This window comes from Drosophila yakuba, chromosome 3R, assembly GCF_016746365.2.
Source record: "Drosophila yakuba strain Tai18E2 chromosome 3R, Prin_Dyak_Tai18E2_2.1, whole genome shotgun sequence".
In the NCBI taxonomy this organism is placed as follows: Eukaryota; Metazoa; Arthropoda; class Insecta; order Diptera; family Drosophilidae; genus Drosophila; species Drosophila yakuba.
Genome location: NC_052530.2, coordinates 14,910,365 through 14,925,548, shown reverse-complemented (window position 1 = coordinate 14,925,548; position 15,184 = coordinate 14,910,365). Strand labels below are relative to the sequence as shown.

The following is a 15,184-nucleotide window of genomic DNA, read 5'->3' as shown; positions in this document are numbered from 1 at the left end:
CAATACAAATCAAAATCTTAAGTTGTAACTGTAAAATTCTAAATAGTTACAAATTAAAGTCTAAGTATGTAGTAAATTTTGAGGCGTGTTGTGTGTGGGGATCATCATAATCATACTCCTCGTTTTCCTGCGTTCTTTATAATGTTGTATTGTTTTATTTTCTTGTTTGTTTGTTGGTTTGTTTCGGGAGTTGGTAATGCAAATATGTATTGTATTTTAAATTAAAACATAGAAACTTGGAAAAATTCAAATCAAGCGCTGGCACAGGCGCGCAAGTAATCCGTTTTTCAACCGGAACAAAAGAACAAACGGCACGGATATAGGGGACTCCACACATTTGACAGATGACTACTGCTGCTGGGTTTTGTTTCTCGTTAAGTTTAATCCTTGGGGACCGAATTCCACGGGGTCTACTGCTCCTACCGCTTCCTCTCCGACTGCTCCGCTACTCCTACTACGCCGCCTCCTTTTTCTTTTGGCCAGTTGTTGTGCTGGACTCCATTGCGCCACTGCCCGTTGTCATCGTCATCTCCAGCTCTCCAGCTCCGGCCAGTTGGACAGCAGATGCCTACGGCGCCTCCGTTGACTCGGCCTTCACCTCCGTTTTTATGCTCGATGACAGATGATTATTAGGGTCGGGCGCACTCAGGGGCTAAAAGCAAGAGGGTCAAGGATTAGCAACTCGGTACAGCGCGCTCAATGAGCAAAAGCCCTAGCCTAGCCAACACTCAACTACGACTAACTAGCAACAAACACGGACTATAGAGCTGGGAGAACCACGCACACGACAACCACAACAACAGAGTGTATCTTATGAATCTCGCAACATGGCTAGCTAAATGGCATATGGTAGGTAAAAATGGCAAAAACTTTGGCAAACAACACACACAAACACAAGACAACAGAGGTACTTTTTGTTGGGAATTTGGATTTTTTGGACTACCTACCGATTGGCTACTCACAATTCCAAGCGGCAATCCACCGACCTGAGGCGACAAGTGCGGCGGAACTGGCGACGGCAGGAGGGCGGCGGCGGCTGCCGCAGCGGCCACGGCTGCAGCGGCAGCTTGAGCGACTGTCGTCGGACCGCCTCCTACGGTGCTGCCCAGGTTGGTTGTACTGTGGGGGCCATCGTGCGGTGTGGTGCTGTGTGCCCGATGATGCAGTGCGCCTGTATAATAGCCGCCATTTAATCCTGGATTGTATTTCGATTTTGTTGGTATTGGTATTTGGTATTGGTAGTTGAAAGTTAGGTAAAGATTATGAAATGTTGCTGTTTGGTTGGTTTGTTGGTTGGTTGGTATTATGTGTTTATCGGTTCTGAGTTCTGAGTTGCCGAGTCTGTGTATATTCAGGGGGGCTAAACATGAGCGAAGTCTGGGGAATTGGTTTTAGTGATGCAATGATTGAGGAGAGGAACTGGCGCATTGCCCCTGCTCTATACGGTATACGAATAATACGGATCTCAATCAATCTCGGGGCGTTGCGTTCTCCTTAGGGCTAGATACAAATTGGCTAAGGCTACGAGAATAATACGGCTACCGGAATTTCCATTCATTGCTGACTTTCGGCAGGCCTTAGTTTAAACTTAATGTGCTCTCTGCTCTGCTGCTTGCACTTAATGATGCCATCACATCATCCCAGGATTTTAAACAAACTGGCGGGGCAATATAACATTTCAAACAAACAGTCTTGCAAACAAACACTGCCACACAAAATAGGAAACGAGGACAACAATTTAACAGCTTCCAATTGGCAAGTTAAAACAATAATGGGTTCATTAAAGATTTTGTTTTATTTGTTTTTATCTTTTGTTTTTTTTCGTATTTTTTTTTTTGTGGAAAGGTTTTCTTGGTTTTTCATCAAATCAACTTCTCCGTCTCAACTTTTGTTTTGTTTCGCTTTTGTTACTTCATATCGTCAATTGTTACGCTTTTAATTTTATTTAGCTTTCACAGTTATTAAAAATATCCTTTTATACATTACAAAATAACAGTATTTTATTCTTTTGTCTCATTACTTTTACGTTTAATCTTTTACGTTTACGCTTATGCTTATTTATGCATTACTTTGCTCATTTGTTGTTGCAGCTTGCTATATAGGATCGCGTGTGTGTGCGTGGGTGTGTTTTTGATGTGTGAGTATACTTCTCTGTATCTGCATCTGCATCTGTATCTGTGTCTATGTTTTGTGTGTATGCGTGTATGCTTTGTGCTGGTAAATGTTTGAAATATTACAAAAATGTTTGTCCTTAAAAACCGATATATTAAAGAAATATATAAAACCAGAAGAAAAAAAGAACACGTAAAAAGGGATCGGAACGGATCGGATGGGGTATGTATATATCTTTTAAGCGTTATCGGATAGACTTTAAGATAAATAGGGCGAAGGAGAAGGAGGAGTCTATCCAAACTGCTTGAAGCTTCTCGGTTTTAAACTTAAATTGCAAAATTGTACAAAATGATAGTCTTACAATTGTTGCGCACTTTCGTTTACATGTAAATATATATTCTCGTTAAATAAAATTACAATTTACACGCTAACAATGTTTAATGTGCCGCTCGCTGACGATTATATCCTTGTTATCATCGTGGTTCAGCTGCCTTTTATCGTTAAGGTAAGTCTAGGTTCATTAATATTACATGTATTATCTTTTTTGTTTTCTTTCTTTTAGCATTTTTGTAGTTCTTTCTGTTTCGCTTTAATATAATTTCTGTTATATTTTAAATGTACATAGACTATGCGTTAATTTAATTGTAGGTTTCTTCTTTCTATTTATAGATGTGGTTGAATTTAACGAGCCGAGTTGTCATCTATTTGATTTTATATATATTTATATATATATGCTTTAGGTATTAACTTCCTTGCTGTTTGCCTGTTTGTTGTAGCCAATCGAAAATACAAGAATGTACGTAAGGCGAAAATAAACTTGAATGATGAGATCATTTTGTAAAATAGAGCAGAGCTTGAGCAACAGAATAGTAGTTTTAGTTAAACACAGTGTCCTCTGGGATGTGTTCTTTCGTCATATTCGAACCATTTAACAATTGAAAGTCAGCAATGAATGGAGCAAAATAAGGTAACCAATTTTATTCTTAAGCTTACAAAATGTGTTGACGTGGGGAGTAAGTCGTATTGGAATCGTTTGCTTGGTTTTTCGATAATAATATTAGTTTGTAGATACATTGAATACATGGCTAAATACACAGAACATAATTAATTACTTTACATACTTTTCGCTGATTGTTTCTAGTTTCGGTTAAAGTTAAAGCCGGATACTTGTGAGGGATTTTTGGAAGGGATGAAGGGAGGTCGCGAAACATCAACAACATAATCCATCATATTGTTTACTTTCACCTTGTTTTCATGTGTAAATTATCTTGAAACTTATTCGTTTATCTGTATATTCACTATGTCACTATATATGCACGTAATTGTTGTAGACTAAGGAGAACTACTTGAACTACAGTTGAAGAATTTCTTAAAAAGTTCGATAGCTTGGAAACTCGATGAAAGCACTCTAAACATAATTCAGAGATGCTGTTGAAAGCGTTCTCTGTTTTAGAAGGGCCAAAACAATGCATATACATACACAGATACATATTGAATAAACGTAACTTTTGGCCAACATCGGCTGCGTTCTAATCCTCCTCATCGACGTCAAACATTCTGATCTTGGTGCAGCGCTTAGCCACTATATATATATATAAATATATATATGTATATATATAGATCTATATATTTGTATAGCTTAAACTGTGTAACTTATATATCAACTCTTATAGCGTGTGTTCTTGAATCGTGCTTCAAATGTTATATACTCTCTCTGGCGCGCTCCACTCCCGTCGTCTATATATATACTTTCGAATGAGTCAGAGAAAGAATAGAAGTATGTTTGGATGCTTGCTACATCTGTGTGCGTGTGCGTGTGCTTGTGTGGGTGTGGTATGGTATGGTGTGTATGTGTAAAGTATGTGTGTTTTTTTAAACGATTTCTGGTATTTTTGCTTGGATTTTGTTGGTTGATTTCTTATGTTCTTTTCATAATTTTTGTTTCGATTTGTTTTGTTTTACTTGTAATAACGCTCCCTTGCTCGCCTGTCTCTGTCTCTCTACTTTTCTTGATTTGATATCATTTGTAGTTTACCTTCGGGATAAACAGCCGCCGCCACGCCCCCGGCGGCAGCGGCAGGCGGCGTGCGCATGAAGTACTCCTTGTTGACGCAATTCCTCAGCACGTCTGGAATATTGCCGACGATCGCCCGCCGGATCTCGGTGGCTGCCATTTCGCGCAGCTCCGTTGCGGACGCGTCGCTGAAGAAGGCGGCGTGCGGTGTGCAAATCAGATTGGGGGCATCCTTCAGTGCGCCCTGTAAGTCAAAAGAACGCTGGTTAGTTGCGATCACATTCGACGTGGGTGCGGCGCCAACTCAGATTGCGTAAAATGTCTCGTTTTACAACAATCTCTTACTTGAAATACATTGTAAGGTTCGTTTTCGTGAACGTCCAGGGCGGCAGCTCTTATCCTTCCCTGCTTCAGCGCCAACGCCAGGGTCTCGTCATCGACCAGACCGCCGCGTGCGGTGTTCACCAGAAATGCACCAGGTCGCATCTACAGCAAAATGATTTTATTAGTCAATGGTAATGGTTACATTTGTGAAAAGCACGACATTAGTATGAAACTCCACCTCACCTGTTTAATTGTGAATTCATTGATTAAATGATGGTTGTGCTCATTGAGCGTGCAATGCAGTGAGACGCAGTCGGACTGGAAAAGCAGGTCCTGCAGCGTGTAGACGCGAGTTAGGCCCAGCGACTTGTCGATGCCGTCGGGAAGGTAGGGATCGTAGAAGATGACGTTGAAGCCGAACGCCTTAGCCCGCAGGGCCACGGCGCTTCCAATGCGGCCCAGTCCCACCAGACCCAAGGTGTCGCCGCGGATGCGTGCACAGCCCTGCGTCGAGAAAATAAACAGATGGTGTTCCAGTTAGATGCATTCAAAGGTGTACTTAATATCGATTTAATACTAATGCTGCTTATATTCATGTTCCAGCCAGCTGAATAGGCTTGCTTATATGCAAATCCTGCTTTTCAACACACAATTTGCATTTGGATTGGATGAAGTAATTTGAATACGCTTATAAACGTGTATTATATTTATGAGCTGTATTATAGCCACTGAATTCAGTCCTCGAAATCATAATTCGGTAAATATGATGTGATATTCTACATACAAAAACAATGAACTACAATCAACAATAGTTCAAACTAAAGTTATGCATTTGTCATGGTGACTTGTTTTTATCAAAACAGTTCGTAATCAACCAAATCAAATGGACATGGAAAATTATTTTTCCCTTTATGTTTATCAACATAAGGTTTTTACTATCTTTAATCTATGTACGTGACAAGCATAAATAATATTAACTGATTTTTCGCTTGCTTCTAAAATTTTCGTGCTAGCTTTACGGTGAGCTTAACAATTATAAAGATAAACTATTGCTATCAATACGCATTGTACGTCACTGACCATATCCTCATATCGTATTTGGTAATTGACTTACATGCGCTGCCTCCCGCACTTGTTCGGGTCCGGTGAACTTCTTGCCCTCGCGCACCATGTTCGCTAGCCAGTATGTCCGCCGGTAGAGATTGAGGATGAGGCACATCGTCGTGTCCGCCACCTCCTCGACTCCGTAGCCGGGAACGTTGCACACGGCGATGCCCAGTTCGCCCGCCGCCTTCACGTCGATGTTGTCTGTGCCGCTGCCGATGCGCACGATAATGCGTAAAGCTTTGAACTTCTCAAGATCCTCCTTTGTCAAGATGATGGTGTGCCACATCAGAGCTCCCACTGCTTCGTTGAGGACCTTAATGCGGTTAGATGAAATAGCAATTATTAGTGTTATGTCAGACAAGGGATGTAATCGTTATGCACTCACCTTCTCGTGTATTTCGGAGGTGCTCTGTGCATCGCAAAAGGCCACCGTGGCCACATCCTTTAGGATGGGCATCTCGATGGAGCAGTCGCGTCCATCGAGCAGGGCCACCAATGGGCGTGCTTGCAGCGGTCCGTTGGCAAAGCTGCCCTTGACATCGATGCGCGAACGCTTCGGCATCATCAGATTTTTGTCCATTTCGCTGTTTTTCAATCTGTCTGCTGTCCTCTGCTCTTCGTCGTCGTCGTCGTAATAAAACTTTTGCCCTTTTCCGGCTGTGGTTTCTTTTGATTTTCTGTCAGTGACTACCGCGTTTAGGGGGCGCTGGGCGCAGGCTGGTGTGGAATCCTTTTATCCCTGGTCGGTCCTCGTTTTTCTGGCTGGCCAACCGCTTTCAGTGGCTCTAATTAAATCAATGAAAAAAACCTTTTCAAGACTACGATGCAAACGCTGCAATCATTTTTGGCGCTTCATATTGAAATCGAGAATCCTGCAATGGAAGCAACGAAAACACATAACACATAAATTAAATGGAAAACATGAAACATGATGTAGACTAAAATACATAAAAAAAAACAGTAGCAAACAGCTCATGTCAGCAAAATTTGGCTGATGACAAGTTTCGTTTGGATTTCGCCAATATCAGCGATAAAGCTACGTTATTGTCGCACTCACATCGCTGTCCCTTCTGTTCCCTTCCCACCCAATGGAGTGGCTTAAGCGTAAAGCAGTGGGGATTGGGAGTGGGCTTTGGGGGAGGTGTCATTGCAGAAACATAGAAATTCAACGCTGTTCACATGCGACTAAATCGACAAAATCGTCTGGAGCGGAATGGCCTGTGCCCGGTTCCCTGCCTGAATTCCCCCGCTTCACCACTTTCCGTTTGTATGAGAGTATGAAAGGGCGTTTCTTGTTGGCCAGCTGGTTGAAATACATACACCTCGTCAGTGGCTTCGAAAGCGTCCCCCTTGTGCCGCCAAATCCAACTGAACTTATCGAATGGTCGATTAGACACGGGAATGGGTCTCAGGAACCCAGAAGAGCAAGGTACTGTACCCACACATCTGGTTTGTCACCGAGTGGATACGGATTACGTGTAGTAGCCCGCGGCCTTATCTTATCACCCACCACGACACTTCTTGGTTATCTGACGTGGAACGGCGTGGGGGCAACGGATGGTGTGCTTTCAGCTCGGCGTGATGGCAATGTGACCGATATATATGATGGCTCTAGTAAGTGTGAACATCCAGAAGGTTTTTGAATGCACACAGCGATTGCAAACGTGTTGTTTGCCTGGAGGTTTACTGTATGAAGTGTGATTTGAAGACCTTTCATAGATATTTCAAATATCGGAGTTCATATAGAGCTCAATTGAAATGGTTGGCACGGCTGGATTTCTAATCATCGCACTTTACTCACCAATGACAGCATTTCCAGATAAGCCGAAACATTAACGAAACTTCCGCAACTTTTCTTATCACCACTTCTAATTTGAATGACTATCGTATTCATAGGAGCACAAACAGCTGAGTGGCAGTGGCCATCATTGGTATCAATATAATGATAATAACTGCGATCACATGAAATTACTTAAAGCTACATTTATAGTCGTCCGAGCCCAAATACGAAACCTATATATATCGCGTGAATAGTTTTCGCTATATACAAACCAGCGGAGATTCACTACGCAGCGCTGATAAGAGCCGCAAATCGGAACAATAACAAACATATTGACAGCACAGATATATTTCTATATACCGGACAGTCATATATGTATATTTTGTGCGTGATAAGCCGTCAATGACTGCCACTGCTGCTGCCTCCACAGACTATAGGCTATAGGCTATGTTTAGACACACATCTAAACCTGCCCCGCCCCACCGCACCCCGACTCACAGCTGCCTGCCCCATCGGTCACTTCCCATCAGCCATGTGTCACGTATTGTGCAAAAGTATGAAATACGTTTAAATGCGGCAACCGACGAGACTACAATAATAATAGCAAAAAAAAATACAAAAAGAGAAAGAAAATATGAAAAAAAAAAAGCTTGCACAGATACTGCGGGGGAATAACGCTCGAGCGAACGTTCGCCAAATCGCAAGCCAAAATACAGAAATACAGAAATAAGCAACGCAATTATGACATCGGGCAATGGAAAAAAAATATCCCAGCACAATCACATCACCCCAGACCCTCCACACCCCCCTCTCAACACCCTAGGCAACCGTACTATAAACTCATATATATATATTTATCAAGTGAATAGCCAAAGTCAAGTGGGCGCAACGCTTTGTTAATTTTCAAGCAATTTCTCTATGCCCAGAATTTGTGTGGCTCATGGCTCATGTGGCTGTGGATTTTTGATTCGCATTTGTTTACTCGGAAATATATTTATTACAGACGTTGTGTGTGTGGATAACCGGCTCGAGTTATACGTATATGATTCACTGCACTTGGAAATTCACTTGAACATTGTATGTTGATCCACTTTATTGAAGGCGCTACTCGTTCGACTTCGCTTTATGTTTATAAATGTGGTTCTACTGGCAAAAGTTACCGATTACGGTGTGAGAAGTATTTAAGTTTCAATTTCCACTCTTCACCGAAGGTTACACTTTGGCACAACTTGGCGGCTGAACGGCAAAACTCTTTCGAAACACACTCGAAATGGAAAATGTCAGTCGAGAGTTTATAAAGCGCGCCAAAAACCAGTTTAACTCGAGTTTGCTTTATTCGCCTTGTACTCTTATTTCCATCTTTTTCTGTTGTTGGAATGCCTGAAGTTGCCACAGGATGTGGCATTCGCAGGGAGTGCGAGTGCGAGCGCCCACGCCTGTGGCACAGGCACTTTTCACCCGACTCGCCTTCGCGAATCCACCGAATCGAGCGAAAAACCTGTTGACGCCCGCGGCCAATAAGCAGGAATATATATCAAATCAAGGCATACAATTCAGCGAGCTGAGAATCGCATCCAGCGAGGCATTATAATAAATCACATCTAGCGCCGGACTGTGTACAGTAAGTCGTGGCCGCGTATCTAACAGATACATTCTGATGCCGAGTGTGACGTTGCTCGCTGCTACCTGAGTCCGTTGATTCCGATTCCCATTCTCGTTCTCGTTCTGGTTTCCATTCGGATTCCGATTCTGATTCCGTACAAGCCGACTAGCCGCCGGCTGTCTAACAAATAAGCCGGCCGCCTTTGGTCAGCGGAGCAGCCAGTTCGGCCAGTTTATAGTATTTTGGGGTAAGCAAGTAAGAGGGCAATAATTGGTATGGAAGATATGTAGACAGCCTTAAATAGCAATCGTACTTCTTGCTTTTGATTAAGATATCGAGTAGATAAGATAATACTAGTTTTAAACAGCAAAACAGCTTTCCTGGCTGCATTATCTGACCGATTGATATGAAAGTTGGTATGCGTCTGTAGTTTATGAAAACAAACACATCGTCTTTGCCCACCAACACCCCATCTCATCACCTGTGACAGGTGTTATAAATTTTCGATTGTAAATTTCGGGAAAAAAGACAGGAGTAGCTGCGTGCTGGCTTTAAAACCCGCTCAGCACTGTCCGGCTGAAGGAGCAGTAACTTCAAAACGACGATGACGATGGCCGCGCACATATCTCTTTATGGACAGGGGACGGGGCAGCAGCAGGCGGCTCAGTAACAAACCAAACCAAACCAAGCCAAAGCGAAAAACCGGTTTATCAACATGAAACGGGCAGACGATAACAGAGTGGCGGCAAAAGAGGAAAGTCAGCGCGCTAAAGAGCCGCTGGCGAACTCAGTGGCTGGTTCTTTTTCCACTCGATTTTATTTTCATTTCTTTTTCTTGTTTTTTTGCCACAATTTCAGGCAGGAAAAGCCATGTTCGCTTAAATTGTTTGCTGTGTGCGAGTGTGTAAGTGTGCACGCGTGTGTGTGTGTGCCAACCAGCCTTAAAACACGTTTAAATAAGTCATGCGCATTTGTGGGCAACAACTTTTAAAGCACAGATGGGATGCTGCTGGGGGAAAACGGAGGCAATGGTGGAAATGGTGCTCGAGGGTTGGGAAATCGACAACTGCAACTGGAAAATTCAAAGTGCAACTGCTCATGCGTCGTTATTGCGACGACTGCCAGCGATTTTTCAACTTTAAGTCAGTCGTCGGTGCTCGTAACTTGTTTCCCCCGCCCCTTTTTTTTTTTTTGCCTGAATTAACGGCTGCTGCCGTTTTGTCGTGACGTTGCGTTCCCGCGCTTTTCCTACCCGCCGCCCCCGCCACTCCCCGCTGGCTACCACTTCAGCTTTCTGTTTCATGCATATGCATTTAAAGCCGGCTTTCAAGATGACGCCAAGAGCCTCGTGGCTGGCAGAAAATAAAGTGATGGCCACTCCATTGAGCGGCGATATTAATGCCACAATGTTTGGGCTCTTGTAAGTGCAATTTTTCAAGCCGGCGAAAGTTGCGGGTATGGGATTCATGCTCTTACATCATAAATCACTTGCAATCAATACAGTTGCCCCAACTGAATTCATATAAATAAAATGGTATATTGTGTTTAGGTTATAAAAAATGTAGATCAGTGGAAATAGAAGAAAAATCTGTGATTGGCATAAAGCAGAAATCGCTGAATTGCAAATGTATATTTAAAAACGCAAACACATAAGCTTCTTAATACATTTTACGCCAAGAATCTATAAAAAGCCATACCAATGTTCGATAGAAAATCAAAGCATTGGGGTTTGAAAATTGCTTCCATAAATTACTGTGCAGCATTTGCGATAACAGAAGTTTCCAAAGTGCGCACAAACCAATCAATTTTAAATTGAGATTGCTTTAACCAGATTATTCCACCTACAAGTGGATAAACACACAGAAAACACACCCTATTAACCGAGTAAATTTCCGAATTGACCATTTTCGCTGATATCTATATCTACTGCACTGGCGTATGAAAAGTGCAGATAAAGCGATTACGAGTACGTTCGGACCTTCAGCAATAATTTAGACCATGGTATTTGCTGTACTACCAAATGAAAGCACTTAAATTGTTTGCCTGACATTGGCCAATGTTTTCATTTGCCTGTCTGTATGTAGTGCTGCCATTCTGCGTTGCTTTCCCATTGTTTTGCCTTGCGTTTTCTCGTATTTCCCACTTGTTTTTTGCTTTTTGTTGTCTTTTATATGTTTTTTTGTTTTATAATATTGATTGGTGGTGCGCGCGGTCGGTCTGCGAATGACGCAAATTGAAAAACTGCAAGCCAGCATGGCGAGTGGCAAGTGACCAGAAGTGGGAAAAAATCAAATGAAATACAACTTATATGTGCATACACATATATAAACATATATATATATATATATATGTATATATATTGGTGCCCTCGCACGCTTACGAATTGCTGATGCTGCGTTTGCGGCTGCTTGGCTATTATTATACCCGTTACTCGTAGAGTAAAAGGGTATACTAGATTCGTTGAAAAGTATGTAACAGGCAGAAGGAAGCGTTTCCGACCATATAAAGTATATATATTCTTGATCAGGATCAATAGCCGAGTCGATTTGGCCATGTCCGTCTGTCCGTCCGTCTGTCCGTCTGTCCGTCTGTCCGTCCGTCTGTCTGTCCGTATGAACGTCGAGATCTCAGGAACTACAAAAGCTAGAAAGTTGAGACTAAGCATACAGACTCCAGGGACATAGACGCAGCGCAAGTTTGTCGAATCATGCTTTCACGCCCACTCTAACGCCCACAAACCGCCCAAAACTGCCACGCCCACACTTTTGAAAAATGTTTTAATATTTTTTCATTTTTGTATTGGTGTTGTAAATTTGTATCGATTTGTCAAAAAACTTTTTGCCACGCCCACTCTAACGCCCACAAACCGCCTAAAGCTGCCACGCCCACACTTTTGAAAAATGTTTTGATATTTTTTCATTTTTGTATTAGTCTTGTAAATTTCTATCGATTTGCCAGAACACTTTTTGCCACGCCCACTCTAACGCCCACAAACCGCCAAAAACTGTCAGTGTTGAAGACCTTCTTCGCACTTCCACTAGCTGAGTAACGGGTATCAGATAGTCGGGGAACTCGACTATAGCGTTCTCTCTTGTTATTGTTGCCATATCGCTGTATCTGTTGTTTTAGACGGATTTGGCTGAGCCATCTGAAAGTGTGTTGCCTGTTTTCATTCGAAATGTGCTTGCGCAGGAGTATCACTAATATGCTGAAATGTTTGCCGACAAGCAAGCAGCGATTAGCTGTAGCCAAGCTACATCTTTCTAGCGTTTATAGATGAAGGGCATTAGTGTTTCTTAGTTATAATTCATTTTGAATAAATTCATAGCTTGGGCAGTTCAGATGTAAGGGTATTAGCGCCTCTGCCATGTATTTGCTTCTCAGATCGATAGAGATAGAGCGCAGAAAAAAGTACAAGAATAAAAGCACACATGGCTGCCATTGTGTTTTTGGTCGAATTTAGTTTCTCAGGATTGTGTTTAAATTTAAACGTTTGGCTGCTATTTTGGTGGCTGCTTTCGCTTTGTTTTGCGCCCCGTGCACCACGAAGTGTGAAATTCTTTGGGCAGGTGTGCATTTTTTCACGCGCGCAGTCGGCAGCAAACACACAACAACAAACGTTGCGCAAACACACAGAGCATCAAACTGATAGGGGGTCGTGCAAGGCTGAGGGGGCGTGGCAGTGGGTGGTGGTGGGCGGTCTTGCCTGGCATTGACAATAAATAACCGTTAGCGAGTGGGAGTGGGCAGCCATACACAATCAAATTTATTATTTGCCAAAAAAGGGCAGTGACAAGAAGCGGAAAACGTTGTTGCGCCAAAAAAACGAGTAACAACAAATTCAGCAACGTGTACAGTTATCGATGGACTATATACGTATAGAAAATTCCATGGCAATGCAAATATTCAAGTGGCAACGGGAAAAGCGGCGCTCTCTGCCACATATTTCCATATTTCTATTTGTTCTCTTGGCAAACGTAGCAAAAAATATATTTGGAAGCGAAAATTGTATTGAATTTGACATTCCAACGATATTTCAGTGGCTAACAACTATGAATTTAAGTGATTTTATAACATGACCAAATTCGTCAGCATTCCATTTATACACACATTATAGAACCCCTTTCCGCCCAATACAACGAATAATTAGCTAACAATTTCCCACCCGCAATTAACTTTAACTTTAAGGCAATCAATAATTTCAATTGTAGCTGCTTTTAAGGGTTTGTAATCAGTTTAGATAACCCAAAAGTGCGCAAAAAGTTGCGGCGAATACAACTAAACAAATAGCAGTCCTCATAATTTGAACTCTTTATGTGGCAGAAGTTTGTCTGTATTTCCGTTTTTGGGCAAAAACAAAAACACCATTTGTAATCCTCTCCGGAGTTTTGAGCACTGCGGACAACACCAACAACATTCCCGTTGCAAGTGCGCCAGTGGGTGGCAGGGGAGGGAAGAGATGGGGGGAGAGGTTTTGGGAGGGGGAGCCCAGAGTTGCTTGTCTGTCTGCCTCTTCATGTGTGCGTGTGTGTGTGTATGACGTATATGTTTGTATGTGTGTGATGGGTACAGGCACGTCGAACAGTGAAAGGGCGAACGAATAAGAGAGAAAGAGAGCGAGCGATAGAGAGAGAAGAAGCAACGACAAAAACACGACAAGCGCAAAAATTGTAATAAAACTAGAAACAAGCATCAATTTGAATGGACATTCGCAAGTTGATCAAACTTTTTCACATGGTTGTGTATTTAAGTCGGCATAAACACACACACTCAAACAATTGCAACGGCGGCAGTTGAGTGAGTGCGCTTGTAATTTCCAATCAATATGCGGGCGAAATAAATAAAAGCTATTTATACTTTTAAAGCTTTGATTCGCGGAGAAGAAACGATAAGCAGCACTTTCACCCTTTAAAGGCTTTTAATCTGAGCGAAAGAACGAAAACTCCCGGTTGAAATGTGTCAACATGAGGCTTTAGTTGGTTTTCAAACTCGTTGCTTTCGGCCTCTCCCTCCCTTCCTTTCTTACACTCTCGCGCTCGCTCTCTCTTTCTCTCCCTCTCTGTCGCACTAAATGTGGCGGCGGCAAAATAACAACGATGAGACAGCATGTTGCAGTGGCGTGGGCAAGGGGGTGCTGTAGAAAAGGGGGACGTTGCGCAGTGAACCTTGCGTGTGTATTGTCACTAGGCGGGCGGAAAAAAAATATATAAATTACAAAGAGTGTATGTATCTGTAGCTGTGTGCGTGTGCGGGGAAATCATTGCACAATTTTATTTATGTTTTGCATAGAATATGGCAGGCGTTGCTCACTCGCTCTCTCACTCACACACGCACGCACTCGACTTTTGCATTAAACCGCAACAATACTTGGCCATGTGTGTGTGCGCACCCACACACGCACACTCGCGCATAAGCATCACCTATACAGGCAAAAGTAGTTCCGCTTTAAAATTCATCAGAATTCTGCACGTTTAAATTTTTCTTGTACACGTTTATCGCACACTCACACACACGCACGCACACAGGCACAGGCGCACACTCGTTGCAAACAGAAAGGCAAATGGGAAATATATAGTGTAGTAATCCGTGAAAAAATCGGCGCTGCCGCGGATTTTCGATTGTAGTATTATTAAATTGCTGAAACGCAATCAGCGGCGCACAATTCGATTTTTTGCTCTCGTTTTTGCCTCTTTTCTCTCGCTTATTCGCCTATTCCTTTGTGGCGGCGGCGACGGCGGCGTCGGTTTTTTTCTCTTTTTCGTTTTTTGCGAGTTCACAATTGGACAAGGAATTCACGTGCCAAAAACGCGGCCACACACAATTTTCGGGGACAAACACTTGGCGGCGGGTCTCATGCACCGTTGCCGACCACTTTTCACAAATTTTGTGCACTTTTCGGACTGTTTTCCCACAAATAATTTACCAGCAACGCGTCCAAATTCCACTCGCAGCTTTCAAAATGGCGGAATACGAACACGGCGGATTTTTAGGTTTTAGTACAGCAATGACGCTATGCGAACAGTGTGACCGCTCACAGGTCGTTTGGAAATACCACGCTGCGTGCAGGACAAACTGCAAGTATACATGGGATATTTTAATGGTGGTAATTATAATACCGAGTTTTGACTTTTGGGAATTTCAAATAAAATTGTTTTGTGATTTCCTTTATAGGGAAGAATATTTAAAAAAATTACATTCGTCTTTACCTTTTGTATTTTATTTTAAGTTTTTTGATTGAACATTT

General features: G+C 42.5%; 1 protein-coding gene across 9 annotated transcripts; it reads right to left on the bottom strand.

Annotated features, from left to right (window-relative positions):
* Positions 1-122: 122 nt before the first annotated feature.
* LOC6536899 (C-terminal-binding protein) lies at positions 123-15,015 on the bottom strand. Of its 9 annotated transcripts, none has more exons than XM_015192505.3 (8): positions 14,864-15,015; positions 5,943-6,429; positions 5,565-5,870; positions 4,694-4,954; positions 4,472-4,612; positions 4,148-4,370; positions 948-1,195; positions 123-652 (listed from the first exon to the last, which is right to left on the bottom strand). In XM_015192505.3, the coding sequence occupies exons 2-8, from the start codon at positions 6,135-6,137 to the stop codon at positions 569-571; spliced, it is 1,458 nt and encodes a 485-aa protein (XP_015047991.1). In that variant the 5' UTR covers positions 6,138-6,429; positions 14,864-15,015; the 3' UTR covers positions 123-568. The 9 variants fall into 9 exon arrangements, with proteins under 9 accessions (XP_015047991.1, XP_015047993.1, XP_002097468.1 ...); XM_015192507.3 differs by having other exon boundaries at positions 963-1,195; XM_002097432.4 differs by having other exon boundaries at positions 948-1,171; positions 14,864-15,014.
* Between the last annotated feature and the right edge of the window lie 169 nt (positions 15,016-15,184).

Bases quoted from the DNA above. Each gene is read 5' to 3' on its own strand.
- LOC6536899 (XM_015192505.3), bottom strand. From the start codon at position 6,137: ATGGACAAAAATCTGATGATGCCGAAGCGTTCGCGCATCGATGTCAAG. The intron at 4,955-5,564 runs GTAAGTCAATTA...TTCTCGACGCAG, and splicing joins AAGTGCGGGAGGCAGCGCAT to GGCTGTGCACGCATCCGCGG. The intron at 4,371-4,471 runs GTAAGAGATTGT...TTTGACTTACAG, and splicing joins AACCTTACAATGTATTTCAA to GGCGCACTGAAGGATGCCCC.